The sequence below is a fragment of the Halichoerus grypus genome, chromosome 9, assembly GCF_964656455.1.
Source record: "Halichoerus grypus chromosome 9, mHalGry1.hap1.1, whole genome shotgun sequence".
Taxonomy (NCBI): Eukaryota; Metazoa; Chordata; class Mammalia; order Carnivora; family Phocidae; genus Halichoerus; species Halichoerus grypus.
Genome location: NC_135720.1, coordinates 32,692,834 through 32,712,058, shown reverse-complemented (window position 1 = coordinate 32,712,058; position 19,225 = coordinate 32,692,834). Strand labels below are relative to the sequence as shown.

General features: G+C 42.1%; 1 protein-coding gene across 22 annotated transcripts in view; it reads right to left on the bottom strand.

Annotated features, from left to right (window-relative positions):
• Positions 1-266: 266 nt before the first annotated feature.
• EPB41L2 (erythrocyte membrane protein band 4.1 like 2) overlaps positions 267-19,225 on the bottom strand; it is a 209,416-nt gene continuing 190,457 nt past the window's right edge. For all 22 annotated transcript variants that reach the window (XM_078054720.1, XM_078054727.1, XM_078054731.1 and 19 more), the window contains 2 exons: positions 16,979-17,088; positions 267-1,521 (listed from right to left, as the gene is read on the bottom strand). In XM_078054720.1, coding sequence (XP_077910846.1) covers positions 16,984-17,088 — 105 coding nt within the window. In that variant the 3' untranslated portion in view covers positions 267-1,521; positions 16,979-16,983. The remainder of the gene's footprint in view (positions 1,522-16,978; positions 17,089-19,225) is intronic.

Genomic DNA, 19,225 nt, shown 5'->3' with positions numbered 1-19,225 from the left:
CGTGGAGTTTTCCCTTGGAAGATCTGCAAGGCGGTGGTGGGCTGCGTACACAGGCTGGAGGAACCCGGCATTCCAAGCAATGCATTTCCAAACCTTCAATGCCGCCTTAGCCATTTCGCACTGGTGATGCGGGCGACGGCAGCAAATTATAAAAGACTGGAATAACAGATTCTAAAAAATGCTGCATTTCACCACGTAGTAAGACTTTTACCTGAAAATATCACTCATTTGTTTTTTAAACCTTTATAAAAAAGAGAAGCGACAAGTTTAGAGAATAAACACACTTTATTTTATAACAGTATTACAGAAAGCAAAATATCATTTAATACAACTTGAAGCTGCTATAAATCTAATCTGGCATCGTAACTATACATAGGGTCAAAAGCAAAGGAAAACATGTTCAATACCGTTAATAGGTCCCTATCAGGTCTCTGGTGTCAGCTGTAAATGGTATCGCTTCCTTACAACCATCAAAAAAACCCCACCACAGCCCCTGCTCTTCTCCCCAGTGTCCTCAAACCTGTGTGAATCATCCAACTATCTGAAAGAGATATACCTGCTCAATAACAAAAGGTCAGTTTTACAAGTAGACAGGGAGGTTTAATACAAAGCAAGTGTTCTACACAAAGTGTTCAAATAATGGAAAGTCTTGAAATTTGGACATGTTAAGAAAGAAAGCACTAAGGTTTTAAGCTGCCTGAATTTTTAGTAGAAGGGAAGAAACAGTAGTTTCTCTTTTTTCCTCCCTCCTGGTTCTGGAATGCTGCCGAAGAGCATGTGTCTGAGAAGAGTTGGCACTGTGGTGTGACAGGGTCTCGAAACACAGTGCGTGGTCAGTGAGCTTCTTTGTAATTCTCCAGTCTGGAGCGTCTCTGACTTTCAGTGAAAAGTCAGAGGACTGGAAAGTCAAAAAGGGTCCAATATAAAAAACAGCCCTGATGAAATTCTCAAACATTAAAAAATTTTCAGGATGTAAGAAATGCTTTTGATCTGTATTAATATTTTCTCATACGGTATATTTACCGCAGTCTGAAAACTCCGTAAATATTTACTGTAAGGATTCAATGAAAAGGATCTGGAAGACAGGAAAGCCACTATCGGAAATTAGCCACAGAGTTTCCTTTCCACACAACAGCACCTGTTCAAGTGAACACACCTTACCAGCGTGGGGCTGGCTTTGTTCACTATCATTTGATCAAAATGAGTGATAAAAAGCAGGTAGTTGTACACAAAGTAAACAGGAAACAAAGACAAAACTCCCTAATTAAAAAAAAAAAAAAAAGAATCAAGAATATTTAGAAGTGGTTATAAAACAAAATAATGTATTAAAATGCGAGGGAACAGTATAGACCAGAGCTGTTAAGGTAAGGTTTGGTTGTTGGCATTTTAATTCTTCAGGCTTCTGGTCATTGTTACCAGTCGTAGTATAAATTCGCTGGAGTAGTGGTGTGGCATTAAGACTTGGAATGGTCAAAATTCTTCAGGTTCACAAAGTTGAGTGTTGTTTAAAAAATGGAATTTCTAGGAAGAAAAAAGAGAGAAAAGACTTAAATATTCCAAAGACAGAGGCTTGAAAAACCATGTTAAGTAATGTGCCATCCAATTCCAAATCAAATAACCAACAGTTACGATTTGCCTAGTTCTACAGTAAATAGCACGTTGACCAGAAGACAAGCACGAAAGTCTATTCCACCCCCAGGGGCCTTATGATATGTGGAGGACTGACAAGCACATAGAAACAACTGGCAAATAAGAATACACACACACACAAAAAGAGTTAATTATAGAACAGAGAGAACTCATTAACAATCCAAAACAGAGAAACCAATGTAGGCTTTAACATTAGATTCAAGGAAGGTGGAAAAACAAAGTCCATTCTGACTTCTTTGAAATGAATGGAAAAGGGGCTGCAGGTGAGGAGAAGAGAATGGGGCAAGAGGCCAGGAAGTGAGACAGCGGATGGTGTTAGTGGGCATATGCAGAGTATGGGGGGCAGGCAGCAAGAACGAGTGAGGAACAGGATAGTGAGGAAATGGACATTACTGGAGAGAATAACAGGGTGAGGAATGGAAGGTCGGGTACTCTTTAATACCAGACTGAGGAGTACAAACTTGATCAAACAGACAAAAAAAGGACTGAAGTCAGAAAGAGCATTCAGACAAAAGACCAGCTGTCAGTTTACTGCTATGATCCAGAGGCAGAGTGCAAGGGGAAGAAGACAGGTCAGAGAGCCCAGGGGGCGAGTCCACATAGCGCATGACAAGCCCAGGAGAGGGGGAGGCTGGTTTTGAGGAAGGCTTGATATTGCCTGTTTTATGTTCTGAAAACATCACGGCAGTTTGAGTCTGATGAAGAGGCTAAGGGTGGGGAGGAGAGAGACAGGAAGGCCAGGTAGGACGGCTAGGTGATGAGGACTCAGACTTGAGCGAAACCAGGTGGAAGGGTGGACGGAGAGGCACCCTGTAGGAGAGCAATCAGAGGGCGGGGACGAGCAAGAAAGTACCAGGGAGCTCGACCAGGTTTGGAGTCTGGGACCTCAGGACAGGCGTAAAGCCCAGGTGAGGTCTTAGGACCAGGGACGTGGATTTGCAGGCTGGCGCAGAGGGCAAGTGAAACTCACAGGTGAACTAGTCTTTGTAGGTATAAGGACAAATGAGAGATGTGAGCCCCGGGGAAGCCCACAATCAGAGGGAGGGAGGGAGAGAGGGAGGAGAGAGGACTAAAATAGGAGTGGACAGGGAGGCAGAGAAAAAAATAAGGATGGTGCATTATTCCCAACAGAGAAAAGGGTTTTGAGAAGGTAATTTTTCACTTTTTAGTTGAAGTTTTGGCAAATGGTAGGTGATTACAGAAGATAGTGGAAAGTGGTAATTAAGGTCCTTTCTAAGAGACACTGGCCCCAAAGTCAATCAGAATACACATTCTTTTGGTTAGATAAAATTAAGTCTTGTTTTCATAGAAAAACTCTCCACCATTGAGATTTATCACAGGTATTATTTTAGCCTCTTCATTATACAGGACAGATTGATTAATCAAATTCATTGTCTCCCACCTGTTGTCTGCTTTAGGCTATTTCATTACTCATTAAGACTTCTGCTTGATTCTAGAAGTGGGAGGGGGGAATCAATGGAGAAAACACTAAGTCCTCTTTTTTTTAGGCTAGTAATTATGAACAGAAACTTGGGGGATGGTGATCAGGAATGGATCAAACTACCAATCAAATTGGATTTGGGAGTTAGCTGCGACCTCAGTCACGGGATCTATTCTTGCTCTTTGGGAGCTGGTTGCTCTGTTCTCTTTGCTCAGGGAACATGCATCATTTGTTGAACGGAGCTATCACTTATGCCCAGCTTCTGTTATAGAAAAGGAACCTCTCATGTTACCTGTGCCTGGAAACCCAGGGAAAGAATGAGGTTTAGGATCCTATCCTCCATTTCCTCTAGACTCCATGTCATGTTATTTCACTGAATCTGCTTTCACCAAAAATAAAATTTCAATTTAGAAAGGAAAGCTAAAATTAAACTTGTTTCCAAGTCATTAGCAGACAAGTAAACAGGAATTAGGAGTGTGTAGGAAATGAATGAGAGATCTTGATTTCAAAGAGCTTCAACATTTATTGAAATATATGTGGAGAAAAAGACAGTTACCCATGTAAACTCAAATGTCATTTACTTTCATTTATTCTCAAACCATTAGAAAGAAAGAAACCAATTGGTAATAAGTATTACAAATGACAATCTTAACACACTCTTAGAATTCCAAACAGTTTTCAGAGAGAAAGAAAATTACATTTATTGTAATTTTAATGTTAAGTACATTTTTTTCCATCTCATTCAAGTGCATTTTTTCCCCTCTCATTCAAGTGCATTTTTTCCTCATTCTTTAAGAAGCAGTAAATCAAGTGTAACTCTGAGCTAATTAGATATTCAGTATTTCAGAACATCCCAATTCCTCATGTTCTGGGTGAATAGGGAATAATTTATTGTAGGAAGTTTATAATTGACACATCCACCTCTCTTCTGACTGCTTTCTGTAATAAAACACATACAGAAATATATTCCCGCAAGTAGTAAACATCTAAGCTTTTGAGCTGGGAAGGAGAAAAGATAAGAACGGAACCACCAATTCCATTGGTACACAAGCATCAGACATTTATATTTTTCCTGTTCTGGCATTTATCTGTGAGGAAAACAAAAACAAAAACAACCCAAAACCTTCATATTTGGCTTTTTTGTTTTTTTTAAACAGATTACATTTTGAGTCTAAATGATTTATCACCCATTCCAATCAAACTGAAGACTGTGCACTGGTTCTTCATGTAAGACCTTCATGCAAGAACTCTTTTTTTTTTAAAGCCTGAATTCTACCTCATATTCGCTATAGTCTGGACATCTTATTTTGTCAATACAAACGGACAGGCATTATTATTTACTACTGGCTTTTTCCTTTGGGCGACATCATAATGTTCACATAATGTTCACCTTGAGTTTGGATAAGATCACAGCTGTGAAGTATATGGATTATACGTTAGATATTAGAATTTTGGTCAAGTAAACAATAACAGAAGCCCAAACCACTGTTTCCATGCTTCAGTTTCCCTCCCCCTAGACTATACAATGTCAGTGAACATTTGTTAACTCCTATAGCTCCATTCCTTAGCCTCTGTCCCCCTCTTTTGGCCAATGTGGGAATAGGTCCGTGTGGTGGTCTCATCCAATCCCAGCTCTAACTCTAGATCTAAATTCCTCAAGGACGTGTGCTGCTGCCTACTTTGCCGTAAGTCCTCACAGAGGGTTCCAGAACACTCAAATTTATCTTAGTGTGCCCAAGGAGCAGTGGGCAATCAGTCACATTCAAGGACAGAGGTTCTATGACTTTGAAAAACACAGCTTCAGAGTTTCCAGAGACAGGGGCTCGTAGTGTGGGGCTCAAACTTGAGCGTGCTCTTCTCCAGAAACTGATTCAGTAAACTGCAAATGTGCACTCATAAAAAAGCATTTGACCCAAACCACTAGAAATACTGCCTGTAAGTGGGAAAGCACTTATCCAGAGGAGTCTCAATAAAAATGCAAAAATGTGTTTTTTATCAAAAAATAATTAAACTAATGCAAGATACCATAACATTTGTCCTTGGATTAAGTAAGATTCAATTACTGTAGGGCAGCAGTATAGCCAGAGATCTTGAAAATACGAATAAAATACTCATGTGAGAGACAATCCAACTATTTCCTAAATAAAAATGAGATCCATGCACTCAAGTGTTCAGTTTTAAATATAATAGTTTATGGTTATGGACGTCAGTTATTCCTAATGCTAAACTTTCTTCCTTGGGCCTCCAATTTGCATATTTGATTTTCATTTTTTAAATAATTTCCACTGTAAGATAGGAGTCCTAGAGCCAAAATGCAAGTAGGATAAATCTCTATTTGGGGGGGCCTGGGTGGCTCAGTCGGTTAAGCGTCTGCCTTCTGGTCAGGTCATGATCCTGGGGTCCTGGGATCGAGTCCTACATCTGGCTTCCATGCTCAGCGGGGAGCCTGCTTCTCCCTCTGCCCCTCCCCCAGCTCATGCAGGCACGCATGCTCTCTCTCAAATAAATAAAATCTTTGAAAATAATTTCGATTTGGTTAACCCAGGAAGGTCCATTCTTAGTGTTTGTAGCACCACTACAGTATAGATCCACCAGTTCTCAGTGAGTTCTGCCGACCCTGAGGGTCACTCAGACTCTTTTCAGGGGGTTGCGAAGTCAAAGCTATTAAAAAAAAAAAAAAAAAAAAAAAGCGATTTCATCATCACACGAAGACGTTAACTGTCCTTTTCAGGGGGTGGACATTTTCACCGACAGTGCAACAAGGGGGAGCACACCCGTTGGCCTCTTGCCACACGTCAAGGCAGTGTCACCAAATCGTACCAGAAGTCGCTGGACTCATAACCACCACACGCTCTCAGTGAAGTAAGAAACAAAGAAGGCAAGCCGGCCTCACCCAAGGATGTCCTGGATGAAACACAGAGAATTACTGTCTTACATCGCAACCGCTGAGCTCGTGTCTTTTTAACATTCTGTGTCATGAAATGGAAAATGGGCACAGATTACTCCTGCTGCATACAGAAGTACAATGGATGCCTAGAGAAGAAAAAGAATGCTTGAATTGTGAATTGAAGAAGCTGCCTTTTCACAAACACCTTTTTTATTTGAGAATTATTGACGGACAAACTGTTATTCTATCTGGCAGGCATTTTCTTGAAAATGAGGTGAGCCTGTCATTTCAAGGAAAACAACTGACAATATACTTGTGGCCAGTGATAAAATTCAAGCTTTCAGGTGAAAACTGGAATTTTGGAAGACTGTATTCTGGCCACCATGAGCTTGATAGTTTCCCAATATTATTATTATTATTTTATGATTTTGAGAGAGAGAATGCTCACGGGTGTGCAAGAGCAAGCCGGGGGAGGGGCAGAGGGAGAGAGGACAGAGAATCCTCAAGCAGACTCCACGCTGAGTGCGGAGCCCAATGGACGGCTCGATCCCATGACCCCAAGATCATGACCTGAGCCAAAACCAAGAGTCGGACGCTTAACTGAGCAACCCAGGTGCCCCAATAGCTTCCCAATATTTAAAGACTCTTCCTAGGAGCTCAGTGGCAACCAGTAATCTGTCTCAATCACTTTGCCTTTCCCAGGATTTCATATCATTGTAACCACACAGTACATGTAGCCTTTTCTGACAGATTTCTTTCACTCATTATTTTGAACTATTTTAATAAGTATTTTTAATTTGTTCTGTTTCATTTATAATATGGTAATTTTGATTTATACTATGGTAACTTTTGATATGTATAATTCACAGCAACGAAAGCTCTTTGGGCCCTTCAGTAAATTTTAGAGTGTAAAGTGTTCCTGAGACCAGGAAGCTTGGGAACTGCTTGTGGAGAATCAGCTATCCCTAACCTATCACCCTCCTTTCCTTCTCTCACACAGATTTGTGTGTCTGCTGAACTCAGAGGGAAACATTAAATCTAGTGTTTTCTTCCTTTTTGGCCAAATGAAAGACAGCACCTGTTCAACAAATAGTTCAGGGAAATAACTTTGCTTCGCCTGGTTTGCCTGCACATATTAATGATGTTATGGCGCCCCTCTGGTCTCAAGAGGCTGTCACGTGGGCCCCTAGAGACTCCCATCTCACATTTAGGTCTTAGACTAGGTTCCCCCATCCCCTCTCCCATCTCGGTCTCCTCTGAGCACCAACTATATTGTGCTCGATAACATACACAACTTCACTTCAAAGACAGAAGTTCAGTTCAGAGTTTGCTAGAATCACATCAATTTAGTTAAGTATTTTTGCTTTCAAGAGTCAATTTGAGATGTTTTCCCCAAATTTCCATGTGTTAAAAAAAAAAAACAGAACTGTCTACCTTTCACACAACTGTAGTTCTTTTCTTTCCCTTCCAGAGGAGGTGTGAGGAAGAACATCTTCCTTCCCTCCCCCTGTAATGGTAAAAGCTCTCTTCTAGCTTTTAAGCCAATTACACTCCCTTACCTTCGAGAAGAGGGTGAGCCGTCAGTGTCACCATCGGGCCAATTAACTGGGTTTTCTTTAAAGCTAACAGTAATTTTTCTATTAGAATCTTTATACTTGGCACATTTAAGTCCCTTTACTTAAAGAATTACTACCACACAGCAATTGCAGAATATCCTGTCAAACGAAAACATCAATTTTACCTCATTTTTAAATATGATTATTTTGTATTATGGTTTTACTTGTTCACTTAGCTTTATATCATAGCAACTTCAAAGACATTTTGTACAAAATTAATTTTTCTAAAATGCGTTGTGTTTCAACTACATTGGTGGGAGCTTGTTATTTCAAAGATTCCCGTCATGAAGCCTTCTGCAAAGCAGCGTGTAGTGTGCATGCGGGCTGACTATGGGTCAATCCAGCTCCGCCACTCACCCACTGTGTGACTTGGGTGAGAGACTTGCCCTCTCTAGGCCCCCGTGTCCTCATCTACACCTTGGATGACGGTAAGAACTAACTGAAATTATAAATGGCAAAGTTCTCAAAACTGGGCACAGAGTAGGCATTCAGTGAGTGTTAGATAATATTTTTATAGATTTTCACTTACCATATTTCAAATTTTGCTCAGTTTGCTTCCAAATTAAGTTCAGTTCTACTCTTAAAGATACAGGTGTTGGTTTCCCCATTAAAAATTGCCTGAACCAGTATAATGGTTTCCTTACAGGTACTTCATCTAATCTAGCACGCTTTCAATCAATTCTACCGTCTACCGATGAATTAATCTTCCTGAAGGCCAGTGCTGAAAAGGCCCTTCCCCTACTCAAATACCCTATATAGATGACCTACAGAGCGAAGTCTAAACTAAGGTACTGACATGGAACGTCATACCCTCATCAGTATGCCTTTGACAACTCCTTCCAGCTCCGCTGGGAACTCAACACACAGCTACATGTAGGAGCTGCTCTTCCTGATACCCATCCCGTTGCTTCTCCACATGCTCTTTCCTCTCTGCTCACCTCTGTATGTGCAAATCCTGCCCCCCCCCACCTTTTTGGGGAGGTCTCAGGTCTGCCAATCAGAAACTGTTTCTTCTGTCAACTTCCATAGCCCTTTATCAAGGGTTCTCCTAAAACACTACTTTTTACTCTGTATGTTATTTACATTCATGTTCTTACGGGTTTACCTCTTTCTTACAACCATCAAAGTGCTTCAAGCGTGGTATTTTCACAATAGTATACATTGATGGATCTATGAATGAATGTAATAGGGACTGAGGTGCAAAGGCAAGAACTAAGAACAGGGGCTTGGGAGGGGAAAAAACAAAATTGGACTTCATTTCTAGGAAGAAAGCACTACTGCCTGTCTTTTCAATTACGTTCACCTGCTGATTTAAGTGGAAATTTTGTGGTTTCATTTTTCTGTTCTTTTGTTAAATAACTACATCTATAATATCCTGGGAGGACTCTGCCTTCTTTTTAAAAATGGCTTTCCCAAATCTCTGAAAGCTCTGACAAAGATTTCTATGTGTAGTTTTAATATTTGGCCCTAAAGCTAGCATAAGGTCTTCCGCTTCATTCTGCTAGGTTTAAATCTTGTGGGAACTTGATATGAAAGCATTTTACAAAATCTTAAAGCTTCTTTTCAGTAACAAATGGACTAGAATAAGGTTACACTCAGTATACTGTATTCTGGCTAATAAGCCTCTATCAATCTTAGGTTCATAAGATAGAAAGATGCAGAAAACATTTCTCTGTAGCATCAAATAAAAGTTATGCTTAAAAAAACAGCATCAAAACTGTTCTCTTTTAGGGAAAAAAAAACCTTGAAACCATATAAGAACTCACTAAATATTTGTCTTGTGTTTTCCTTCAACAGGAAGCTTAGTGGGAATCAAAAGAATTCATCTCTAGACCCAACTCTCTAGCTTATTATTAGTCTATACTTTTATTCTAATGTCTTCAAATCCAGTATGTTATTTTCTACTTATAGCACATCTCAATTTGGGAAGAGCCATTTTTCAAATAGCCACAGGTGACGACTGGTATTATACTGGACAAGTCTAGACACATACTTGCTCTAAGGCTAACGGAATTATTTTGATGCATGAGAGTTAGATAAACATAGGGCCAACATGTCCTCAAATGTAATCCTCATGGGGTCAGGAATATCTTAAACACACACACTGCTTGGTTACCATAGCAAAATTCCCTCCTAATGCCACCCACAAATTTACATGTTTAGAAAATAGTATCTGGGATGACCAACATTTGAGGTTCTTCAGACGGATGGAACTATACTTAGCTCTGCACATGGATGGCATTTATGAGTCCTGAGTATAAGTGACTGATGCAAATTACTTTATTCTCTAGGATTCTACTTCCTCATTAAAAAGGGTTGGGGGGAAAGAAGAGGCTCTAATTTTAAACTGTTTATAATAAAATATTCTTTCGATTTTCATACTCCTCAATATGCCCTCATCTAGGGTATAATAAAGTCACGATCACCACGCCCACCCCCTCAGAGGCCAGGAACAAATGCTCTTTCCTCACCAGACGGGCAAAGATTTTTTAAATGTTTTACAATCTTTAGTGTCAGCAAAGGTGTGGAGCAACAGGGATGCTCATAAACTGCAAGTAGGAGTCTAATTTGTTCGAACTTTTCAGGAGGAAATATTTGCCCTAGAAAACGATGAAATTCGTGCTCCCCAAATGTACACATGAGTATGATCTTTGCAGCTGCGTGTTGAATTGTGAGACCTGAGGAATAACCTAAATGCCCGTTAACACGTGTCACGTAAATCCTCACGTGTCTGTTCGATGGCTGATGAAAAATGAGGAGTACTGCCAAGGAAGATTACCTCCAACATACTGTTAGGGGGAGAAGAAAACAGGCTATAAAACAGAATCAACAGTACCAGCCCACATCTACAGAGGTGGGAGTGTGTGAGTGTGTATGTGTTCATACACATATACACTGTGAAAAGGGAGTATCTATCTCTAGGAGCAGAGGAATTATGGATCATTTACATTTTCTGCTCTCTCTCCCTTTTTAAAAACTATAATCGCCTCTGTTATTACCAGAAAAAAAAAAAAAAAAACCCAGTAACAATAGTTCCATTTGCAAAAACAATAGTCAAAAATAATTTTGTCCGAGAGCAGACCCTGGGGAATTAGTGACTCTCGTGCTAACGAATGCACAACAGCAGTGGCGTCCAGCGCCTCTTTTGTTGGGTAGTTCAAATATATTGTAACTGTCTCACTGATAGCACCTGCCAGATTATAAACGTGAAGCAGAACATTCCACAGCATTCCAAAGTGAAAACTGGCTGTGTCTGAAAGCCACTGAATCCGAAATGGCTTTTCATGTCTGTGTATAAATCTGCATTTTAGGTTTGATTAATCTACATTGAAAACTAATGCTAATTTTAGGTATGAGAATAATATAAGTAGGCAAATCGAATAAAATTAAAATGAAACACATGTGATATGCCTGAAAAACTCCTGGCTCCTGAACTGGAAATGGTCATCTGGAAGTCAATAGGCTTGGGCTTCTCCTTCAAAGACAAGGTGATGCTCATCAGGGCCCACACGTAAACGAGCAGCTCGTGATGAGCGAGAACTCAGTTCAGCCAACGTGGCTCTTTTCTCCTTCGAGTCAGTTAGATAGCAAATGTTAATTTCCTGTTTGGCTCTCGAGTTCACCTCGAAACTCTGAATATCACCCTGACTCGGAAATGTTAGCTTGAAGACAATATTATCTTATTTAGAAATTGGTGTTCATGGATGCGCAATAAGAAAGAAAGCTTCTTGAAAGCACTCTCCATGTAAAATCCCCATTTCCTCAACCTGTGACAGGGCTCCATCCCACCACCTGGCTGACGCAGCTCTGACCAAGTCCCAGGCTGATTCTATACCAACAATTGCAGAAGACATGTTCACTTGATTTAATATTCAATACTTAATTACTCTCTCCTTCTTGGAGTTCTCGTCTTTTGCAACTTCTGTGGCATCCTTTCCTCCCAGTTTTCTTCCTACTTTCCCATTCCACCTCCTGCATCTCCTCTGACCTGGCCCAGGGTAACATCACTCAAACCAAAGGCTTCCTCACTAGAAGACACATTCAGATGACCTTCAAACCTCTACCTTTGGCCCCTCAGCCTGTTGTGATTTCTCTCAAAGCTCTTGGCTACCTCCTGGACCTCTCCATGTAGACATTTCACGTCCATCTCAAACTCAGAATCTCCGGGGAAGGATATTCCAATGTTTCTTTTATTCTTAGGAGCAAAAAGGGTTCCTACAGCTGACTTGATATGCTACAAAAAGCTCTTACAACGTGCCTTGGAAATAAACTCCTCTATAAATTCTATTACCATCCTCAGGTCACAGATGGCAGAACTGAGGAACAGAAACGTGGGAGAACTTGCACAGGTCACATACCTATGAAATAGATTTGAACCCAGCAGATCTGCGATGCCGCATTTCCTCTTAACACTCAGACTATCTGGTAAATTTCCAAATAACCATGCTGTGTGCGTGTGTGTAAGACAGGGCCTTACAGATTCACTTCCAAGCTTCCTCCATAATGCCTATGGCAGGTACACTCTCCTGTGGTGCCAAGAACAAAAAACACACCTCTGCTTCAGGACAGCTGAGCTGGGAAGACTGGCCATATTGCGCGTGGCTTGTGGAAAAATAACACCTGTATCCCAGGACTGAAATTACACGTACCACCATCAGCTCGTTTGCTCATGCCAGAAGCCTGGGATTCTCCCCTGCTCTGCCATCTTCCCAAGTCACTAACTTCCATATCGCGAAGCAAACAGACACCGAGTCACAAACCTCTACCCCCTTATCATCTCTCAAATACATGAGGCATACCCTCCCCTTCACTTTTCCAAAGAGAGCTTAACCGCTTTAGCTTGGCTTGTGAGACTCTTCATGGTCAGGCCTCTGTCTCTCTGGCCCCAGCACCTCCCATCGCTCTCCTCCTGCACGTGTCCTGCAGCCCGGCCACGTCTGATTGTGCACCATTCTTGGAGTGTGAGGTCCACAGTACCAGCTCTTGCCTGGAATGCCCCCTTCCGTGCCTTTCTTCCCTGAGCTATTCCTACTCCCCTGGGAGCTCAAGTGAGAAGCCATCTGACACCCCATCCTAATGTAGAGATCTTGCCCTTTGGCTCCCACCAAACGCAGTCCAGAATACATCCTCAAACCAGAGACTCTATTCTGCTGCCATGATTTATTGTGAGTGCAGACCTTGTTTGAGCTGAACCTTCACGGTACACAGAGGACACGCAACGGGCATTCCGCATATACTGGTGTAATGAGCAACAACAACAACAAGAGTAAAATGAGTGAGCGGATGAGAGAGGCTGCTCCTCCATCATTCCCTCCTTTGGCTGCTCACTGCTTTCGGCTGAAAAGGAGGCATCGTTTGCTTTTTATCCTACACATCAGTGACGACTCCAGGAGTCACAGGGACTTGTCTGAAGTCTGGCTTCAGAGAGGGGACGGTGCCAACTGAAGCAAAGTCGCCAGCTCCCCGTCCTGGGGCTCATCCTCCTTTCTGAGGCCGCACAGACCAAACCAGCAGGCAGGACTCTTCTTCCTCGCGGGGACTGTTAGGGGAACACCATTCCAGCAGCGACAAGGCTGCTAACATGGGCTCGTAAACAGGCATTTAGGATGAACCGGGGAGGGAGGAGTCCTTCAGTTACAAAGATTTAGTCAAGGACTCCTCTGAAGCGTGTGTTTCCTTCTTCACTGAGTCTGTGTGTGGCTCCTCTCGGCCTCGCAGTGGCCAGCACCCAGTGGAGTGTGGCGGCCTCGGGAGGCTCGGCCCTCCGCACGCTCTTCTGGCACCATCTTCCCGTGTGCTCCCCTCGCCCTACTCTCAATGCTTCCTCAGAAGCTCAGAGCTCCTCCAAAGGAAGAGGTCAGGTCAGATCAGGACGAGAGCTTCTTATGTCCGAGAAAGGGAGACGGGGCAGATACATCACCAAGAGTTATTTATTCTTCTTTTTCTGGCGTTCAGCGACTGGCCTGCTCTTTGCCTCGGCCCACCTGCTGCCTCTGTGGGATCCTGGCGGGGCAGCCAGTGGGTAGCTGAAGGGGTACACGCGCACTCGTCCTCCCAGCCCTGACAGGCACCAGCGAGGGAAAGTCTTCAAGAACAAGTTGGGCCAGCAGGAGGTGGGGTGCTACAATGACTCGAGACGCTGGGGTAACTCCTATTCGTCCTTCAGATCTCAACTCAAACTTGGTTTCTCAAGGGAAAGCTTAAATTTACAGCAGCGTTAAGTCTATTGGTTCTCTCCTATCCCATTATTTCCTTCAGAGCATTTATCACATTTGCAATTACATTTTGTTTCTTAATATTTATACCTCCCCTCCCAGCGCAGATCCTTTCCCGAGGAAGGGGACTCTGTTTGTTCGGTTTACCAGTTTGACCATTTGAATCCTCAGTGCCTAGCTCTACCCTAGCACACTTTGGTTCACACTTTGGTTCTCTTATTTTTTTGAATGGATGAATGAATCTTTCCAAATTTATCTGGTTTGCTCACCTTACATGTGAATTTACATTTTAACTGCCTAAATCTGTTTAACAAGGCTGCCTATAAAAGGGGTCCTTTGAGACAGGCAAACTTCAAAGCCTCTGTGCGTGTGTGTACGTGCATGCCCGCTGCGAAGATGAGTACAGGGTGCTAGGAATAACAGATAGAACGCATTCACTTTAAAACTTATTAAAATGCCACAGATGAAAGTGGGGTATTGGTAATGCTCACATTGGTCACTAATTTTTGTCTTATGTTCCTGATTAAGTAACATAATTCAGGAGAAATACCCAATATTTTTATATTTGTGTAACACTAAATTTTCTCATTCATTACCTTATTATATTCTTATAATAAAGCCTACGAATTAGGAAAGGTAGATTGTACCAGTCCTGCTGACCTGCCCAATGTCACACAGTCTGAGATCTGGCAAGATTAAAATACAGCCCTTGATATTCTGATGGCTAGCCAAGAAAGTGCTCAGCCTGGCACATAACACAGCACATTTATTCGGTTAAATGGATATTTTGCTTATGCTCAAGTTTTAGATGATTTCTGCTTGTAGGCCTTTTGTACACCCTGTGTTGAAAACAGCATCTAACATATAAAGAGTAAGGTTGCTAGACACAAGGCGAGTATTGAAAAGCCAGTTGTATCTTCCTATACCAGCAACAGCTAGAAAAGATTTATAAGACCTCTTCTGGGTAAAAAATTATACAACTTTATTGGAAGACATTAAAAAACACCTATATAAATGGAGAGAGATATTTTATGTTTGTGGGAAAGAATACTTAATATCATAAAGATGTAATTCTTACCATTCAAGCTACAAACTAGATGCAGTTCCAATTAAAATACCACAGGTTTATCTTATCAGCACCATGCTCTAACCAACTGAGCTAACCGGCCCGCGGATCCACAGGTTTATCTTAGAACCCAACAATCTGATTCTGAAATTTATATGGAACAGAAAGAGCCCAGAATAGACAAGATACTCCTGAAGAAAAAAACACAGTTGGGGAGACACATCCTACCAGATACCAAGACTCATTTTAAAGCTATAGTAATTTAGACAGTCTGGCATTAGATCAGGGACAGACACATGGACTAATGGAAACCAAAGTGCCCAGAAACACCCACCACACATATAAGAAACTGGATATATGACCTGCAGATCAGAGGGGAGAGGATGGGTTCTTCAACAAACGGGGCTGGACCACTGGCTACTTTTCGAGGAAACAAAAATAAAAAACAGTGAAGTTTTTCACCACACAGAAAAAACAATTTCTTATGGATAAAGAATTGATCTATGAAAAGCAACATTCCAATACCTGGATCGATAGTATCCCTAACACTTCAGGCTATGGGAAGAGCATAAGCCATAAAGGAAAGCATGATAATTAAACTATATTAGCTTCCATTAATAACTACATTCAATATACCAACAACTATATTGACCTATATCGAGAATAAAAGACAAACCACAAACCTGAAGATATTTGCAACACATAAAAATTAACAAAGGACTAGTAGGCAGAATCTATCAAGATCAGTAAGAACAAGAAAGTCAGATGTAATTTCATATCAATCAGTTGGGCATAAACTAGAAAGTCAGAGGGGAGACAGTGCAACAGTGGGAGTCCTCACTTCCTGTGATGGAAAAGCCCTGGGCCTTATCACAAGCTGGAAGATGTGTAATTCTGTGACCAGCCATGCCTGTGGGCTATTAACCAATCAGCGTACAGATCATTTTAAAAACAAAAAAAAACCAAAATAAAACAAAAAAACAATCTTGGTATATGTGCTTTGCAATAAAACCTACCTTTTAAAAACATACATAATTCTGAACATTTCTCATTTCACTAAGAATTCTTTAGCACAACTTTTAATGGCTATATTTTAGTGATCACAGGGAAGCAGCATTAAGGCATAACCAATCCCTACTGTGGGCCATTTAGATTTTTATACATACTAGCAAAAAATTTGAAACAATGTGAGAAATACTCTTGTAGGTAAGTCTTTGTATACATCTCTGATTATTTAAGATAAATTCTTAAAGTGGTTTAAATGTTAGGCGCACTTAATGTGGGTTTTGCCAAACTCTCCTCCAGGAAATGTTACTAGTTTATAAAGCCGCAGAGGAGTATCATTTTCCCTCTCACAAGCTACCCAACATTAGCTAAAAACATAAACTTTGCCAGATTTATAACTGAAAACTTACACACTGAATTTTTAACTTGTATTGATTTAAGCAATGAGGCTGAACATTTTTTATTTATTGTTCACTTAGCTTCTTTGTGGTTTACTGGATTAATCCTTTGCCCATTTCTCTACTTAAGTGCTTGAATTTTTTGATGAGACAGAAGAGTTAGTGACAGATTCACAATATTGACTCCTTCTCTGCCAGGTATATTGAACTTTGTCATTTTATCCTTTAAGTTTTAAATTTTTATATAGCCAAAGCCATCTTTTCCTTTATGGTTCATTCTCTGATACACAATTCTTCATGTATATTTTAAGGGCATTAACTCCTCTCCCCTTTGTGCCCCTACAACAAAAATGCCTCATCTAAATGAAGGCAACGGCACTTTCCTCAAAGGGTCACTGTAAACGTTAATAAAGAGAACTTACACTGATGTACTTGTTAATAGTAAAACAACACAGAAATGTCAATTATTAGCAGTTCTCAATACACGGCGGTTATTAACATCACATCCCATCGGTCAAGAGAGTTCATGATTTTATGCAGGGAACGTGAGCAGAGGTGCTTGGGATAATGAAGTCTGAAGACTCAAATGGACCATAAGAGACACAGACACTGTGATGGAGAAGTACATTTCACGTCCGCCGGCAGGGGGAGGAGCTCGAACTGCCAGGACAGAGGCCCCAGACGATACGGACTCTCTTACCTTACTTAGTCTTCCCCTTCCTCCAACTCCGTTTCTTTGTGCACCACCACTCTGGTGACCGACATGTCCGGGTGCTGCTCTCGGGCTTCCCGGATGGCCTGGGCCAGCGCCTGCCAGGGTCAGGAGAGAGCGCCGTGAGCGGGGGAACAGGCTGCTTCTCGGGATGGCAAAACACACGCATGCTGCTCAACCGGGATTCCATCTCCAGCAAAGATGGTTTTATTGCTTTGAGGAAGCAGGGATTTGAAATGGGCTCACAGTTCATTTTAGAGAACGTTTCTCATTTCCCCCAATTCCCATTTTCCAGTCTTTTCAAATAATGGTGCATGCAGAAGAAATACGCAGACTCTGAGCCCCAGCCTTGTACCCGCCGTGAAACTTGGAGGAAACAGATCTTCTCTGACCCTGATATTCTCCCCTGTAACCCGAGACTAATGCTAAGCTGTGAGGATCATTTTAAGGTTCGCTGTACCGTCTGGAGGGAGGATGTGAAGCATCCAGCCCAGCGCCTGTCCTGTACACTCACGGGGCACTTGCCGTCACCCACTGCCTCAAACGCCCAGACGCAGGAGCAGGCCTTGCTCATCCCTACCCCCGCGGGCTCTCACTAACTGACCGAGGTAAAATGTTGGTTGAGCTGTTATGTTGCAGGAGAAAGATCTCTAAACTTGGAGGGCACAGAACAATAAAAACAGCCGCAGCAATGGTGACATACAATCAGCAAAGGGAAAGAAGAGAGATGACTCTTGAGCAAGCGCTGGTCTGTATTTTACAGGCAAACCCAGTGGAGGTGCAAAGGTCAACAGGTGCAAAGTGCTCAAGGCCAAGCTGCTGCTAGGCTGTGGGCAGGAGCAGGACCCGCGGTCCCCTCCGCTGCCGCACAGGCTCTTCCCAGACCGGGCGATGAGGAGGCTGGCAAAGTTTCTACTTACAGGTGTTGTGACAAAGTGGAAAGAACCTATTTTTCTGAGGGGAAACAAGTTTAAACATGTCTTGGGGAGAAAGTAAAACACCATGGAACATCACGCAAAGTCTAGGAAAGATGTCTAAGACAAAAAGGAAAGTTTTCGAGGAAACCACGCCTTTGAAAGCAGCAGCATAGGTTTTCCCGCGCCTCCGCCATCCGCGGAGGGACGCCTGCACTTCTGACCGCTGAACGGTTACTGAACAACACCTAGGGCCTGAGTCCGCACACGCACAAAGGTAAAGCTACAGAAGAAGAGGTTTTACGCCCAAAATTTTTACACAGAGCTTGGAAGACACTTGAGGGTGCTTAAATTTCCACTAGGGAACAAACTCTGGAGACCCACCAGTGTCAGGACCAGAGCGAACTCAAGCAGGGGACTCTCGCATTCGAGCAGCACAACTGCGGTGGGAGCAGGCGGGCTGGAGGGCGAGAGTGGGGTACGGAGAAGGGCGGCGTCTGATCCTGGAGGACGTCGGGAAGTGTTTCCAGGTGTGTTTGGTGCGGATGCGGATGGGAGCCAGAGTGCAGCAGACTGGTCCACGTTTGCGTGTGTTCAGAGGGACGTGAGAGATCGGAACAGTCGAAACAGACTACTCCACTTCGGTTCGGGAATCTAGTTTGGGAAAGGGACAGCTCCGATAGGAGCCAAATGTAGCTACAGACGCCTTGTCAGATACTTTTTAATTCACGTTCATTACAAAGATCTGCCTACATTAAACCAGTACAAATGTTAAAGGGGAAATACAAATGATGCCCAAGGGAAGGGAACACATGTGAAACATGTTTTAATTAGCAGAAAAGTAGGGAAAACCAAAAACTGCTTAATCGTCTTCAAACACATTTGAAATCCGTGTACCATTAGTTCTATTCATTCTGTAGTATCAGTACATGAAATTAAATACTGCAAAATGTTAATTTACGATGGCAAGAGTAAAGACTGTGAGAAAACTATCACAACCTCCTGCCAAATTGAGAAGTTATTTTACTAGAAAGAAACACTCTGAGGAGTAACCGCAGTGTCCTACGTCCCTGGTGTGGAGCTGAGCGTCAGGACGTACACAGGGTAAACCGCCTGCAAAGCAAGGGTCTCTAAATGCACAATTCCTTTTTTCCTATCTTGCTCAGAGGAAGGGTTTCTTTCCACTATTAAAATTCTTTTAATATAGGGCAAGGAATTGAAAAGGGGGTCAATGATATTCAAGTCACTACGTGATCGGCTTCTGTTGTTGGCAGGGAAGGGATTTCCCTCTAATTTTAAATACTTCCACGGTCTCATTACA